Source organism: Triticum aestivum, chromosome 5A (assembly GCF_018294505.1).
Source record: "Triticum aestivum cultivar Chinese Spring chromosome 5A, IWGSC CS RefSeq v2.1, whole genome shotgun sequence".
NCBI lineage: Eukaryota > Viridiplantae > Streptophyta > Magnoliopsida > Poales > Poaceae > Triticum > Triticum aestivum.
Window position 1 is genome coordinate 441,130,387 of NC_057806.1, and position 3,223 is coordinate 441,133,609.

The 3,223-nt window shown below is 57.2% G+C and overlaps 1 protein-coding gene across 1 annotated transcript; it reads left to right on the forward strand.

Moving 5' to 3' along the window:
- Positions 1 to 412: 412 nt before the first annotated feature.
- LOC123103876 (CBL-interacting protein kinase 16) lies at positions 413 to 2,265 on the forward strand. The gene has a single exon (XM_044525568.1). It carries the CDS (start codon positions 627 to 629, stop codon positions 1,968 to 1,970), a length of 1,344 nt encoding a protein of 447 aa, XP_044381503.1. The 5' UTR covers positions 413 to 626; the 3' UTR covers positions 1,971 to 2,265.
- The last annotated feature ends 958 nt before the right edge of the window (positions 2,266 to 3,223 follow it).

Consider the following 3,223-nt stretch of genomic DNA (forward strand, 5'->3'; position numbering starts at 1 on the left):
GACGTTGGACCGTTGACGCCGGGGGAAGGCTGCCAGGGTGTTTCGTGCAGAGCAAATGCCCGGTCCAAGTTCATGGCCGCATCCCTTAAACGTTGAGCGGGTATAGTAATCGGCCCAGTTAGCCGACAGACACCACCTTCCGTGCTGCTGCAACCTGGAAGCAACAAACCCCCCCTCCACCACTCATGGGCCGTCACCGGGCCACTCTTCCTCCCCCACTCCCAACCCCCCACCTCGACGCCTTCACATTTGTCCCCTCTCCTCTCGGCTCTCGCCTGCACCGCACCGCACGGCGCGTCCACCCGACCCACCTAGGCCCTAGCCACCTGGCCCGTGCCACGCCTCTCCTTGTCCCGCGCACCGCACCGCCCCACGCCCCCGCCACCACGCCAGTACAAATAAGCGACCGGCCGATCCAGTGTGCCGCCCTCCTCAAACCAGCAACGCCCGCGTCAAACCCATGTGCCCGCCCCCATCTCTACGTGCCCAGACCCACCTAGTTAAAGATCCCATGACGCGTACCGCCCCCGCCTAGTTAAAAGATCCCATACAAGCCGCAGCAGCAGCAGTGGCCATAGTGACTAGTAGTGAACTTCCAAAACAAGTCGGCAACGTCCGAGCACACAATGGCGAGAGGGCGGGAGGGCGAGGTGAGGACCCTGGTGCTGGGCAAGTACGAGCTGGGGCGGATGCTGGGGCAGGGCTCCTTCGCCAAGGTCTACTACGCCCGCGACCTGCGCGACGGCCAGAGCGTGGCCATCAAGGTCATCGACAAGGCCCGCCTCCGCCAGACGGACGGCATGGTGGAGCAGCTGCGCCGGGAGATCTCCGTCATGCGCATGGTGCGCCACCCCAACGTCGTCGGCATCCGGGAGGTGCTCGCCAGCCGCCAGCGCGTCTTCGTCGTCATGGAGTACGCGCGCGGCGGCGAGCTCTTCGCCAAGGTCGCCCGCGGCCGGCTCACCGAGGACGCCGCCCGCAAGTACTTCCAGCAGCTCGTCGCCGCCGTCGCCTTCTGCCACAGCCGCGGCGTCGCGCACCGGGACCTCAAGCCCGAGAACCTGCTGCTCGACGAGGAGGGCCGCCTCAAGGTCACCGACTTCGGCCTCGCCGCGCTGCCCGAGCAGCTGCGCCACGACGGCCTGCTCCACACCCAGTGCGGCACCCCGGCCTACGTCGCGCCGGAGGTGCTCCGCAAGCGCGGCTACGACGGCGCGCGCGCCGACATGTGGTCCTGCGGCGTCGTGCTCTACGTCCTGCTCTGCGGCTTCCTCCCCTTCCAGCACGACAACTACGTCAAGATGTACCAGAAGATCTTCAAGGGCGAGTACCAGATGCCGCCCTGGGTCTCCGGCGAGGCGCGCCGCCTCATCGGCCGCCTGCTCGCCGTCGACCCCGCCAAGCGCATCTCCATCCCGGAGATCATGCTCACGCCCTGGTTCAAGAGGGGGTTCGTGCCGCCCGTCCCCTCCTCCCCCGCCACGCCCAGGAAGTGGGACGACGACAACGCCGCCGCCCTCATCGACGGCAGCGAGGACAGCTCCGGCAACATCTCGCCGCGGACGTGCAATGCGTTCCAGCTCATATCATCCATGTCCTCCGGGTTCGACCTGTCGGGGCTGTTCGAGAGCGAGCAGAAGGCGGCGACGGTGTTCACCTCCCGCGCGCCGGCGGCCACCGTGTTCCACAAGCTAGAGTCCGTGGGCAAGGCGCTGAGGTACAACACGACCAGAGGGAAAGGGTGGAGGATCAGAATGGAGGCCAAGGCCGACGGCGCCAACGGGCGGCTCGCGGTCACCGCGGAGGTGTTCGAGGTGGCCGCCGACGTGACCGTGGTCGAGTTCGCGCACGACGGCGGCGACGCGCTCGACTTCAACAAGTTCTGCGCCGAGGACGTGCGCCCCGGGCTCGCGGACATCGTCTGGGCGTGGCAGGGTGACGTGCCCGCCTTGCCGGGCGCCGTCGTTTGACCCAATGCAAATTAGTGATACTGTGTAGGACTTGCCCGATCAGTGCACCAGCTTGGGCTGTAAATTTTAGTGCTACTAGTAAGTTTCTTCGGGGCAGCCATGACTAGAGTGCTATGGCTCGGTGTAACGCGCAGAGCAACTTGAGGAGAGGTGTCTGTAGATCACGATACATGCGAGGATTTGTGCCTGATGTGTACGTACGTCCGGCGATCGATGTGTACATATATGCAAGAGTAGTTTTGTTCCTGATCAATTCAGCTTTTGTTCCCTGGGATGAGATACGATTCGATGATCACATGGTCCTCTCTATATTTCAGATTCTTATCAGTTGATGTGACGAACTGCTAGGAATCGTGCCTTTTTGTTCTGCTATGGAGATCGTCTATGATTATCGAGCTTACCTAAGCCATTTGTATGTGTCAAAAGGATTAACTTACAGCAAGTAACATAACTTACCAGAAGACAAATTTGCCATTTATAGCAAGTAACATAATTGTCATTACGTAGCGCTTATCAAGAAACGTTGAGTCTACAAGCTAATAAATGCAACCATCTACTTTATAACATACTTTACACGATACAGATAGTAAATAGTAACATAGACTAGTGTCATATCCATTAGTTAAGGAGCTTAGAATTGCTTTCACAAACAAAAGTAGAAGAAAATCACAACGCCTCTACTATCGTGGCATGATATTTCCCAAGTACTTTGCATCGGCGGTGACCCAAAGCGATGCCTCATTCTTGGTATTGAAGAGAATGATAGACGGTAGCATGGACTTGTGTTGGAATACGCTCCCATTTCGCTCAACGAAATTGTCTAACAGGTAACCATTAAAATCCTAGGTCTAAAGGTAGAACCAATTTTTGTGGACCTCGATCTTGAAGTCCAATCCTGCCGGAATAGATTTCTTTGCCGCCTTGCTAGGCCCCAAGGCTTGTTTTTTGATTTGGTGAAGATGCCCAACAAACCACGACTAAAAGAAAAGAAGTGCCCAACAAACACGGGCGGAAAAAAATGCCCAACAACTGATATGAAGTCTTAATTGTCTTTCCCTTTTGTCGTTTCAAAGTACCTGGCCTCCATACTCCTTTTATTAAGGGCAAAGGGACCCTAATACGGAGTAGTTGTATTTTTAATTGCAATCATTTTACTACTTTTTAAAGGGGCCCTAATCATTGTACTCATTGCGTATTTTTGCCTAAGGAAAACATACGCTTGTACGCGGTCGGTGTCGATACAACAGATACTT

What these genes read in the sequence shown, in the direction of transcription:
- LOC123103876 (XM_044525568.1), top strand. Translation starts at nt 627, where the DNA reads ATGGCGAGAGGGCGGGAGGGCGAGGTGAGGACCCTGGTGCTGGGCAAG.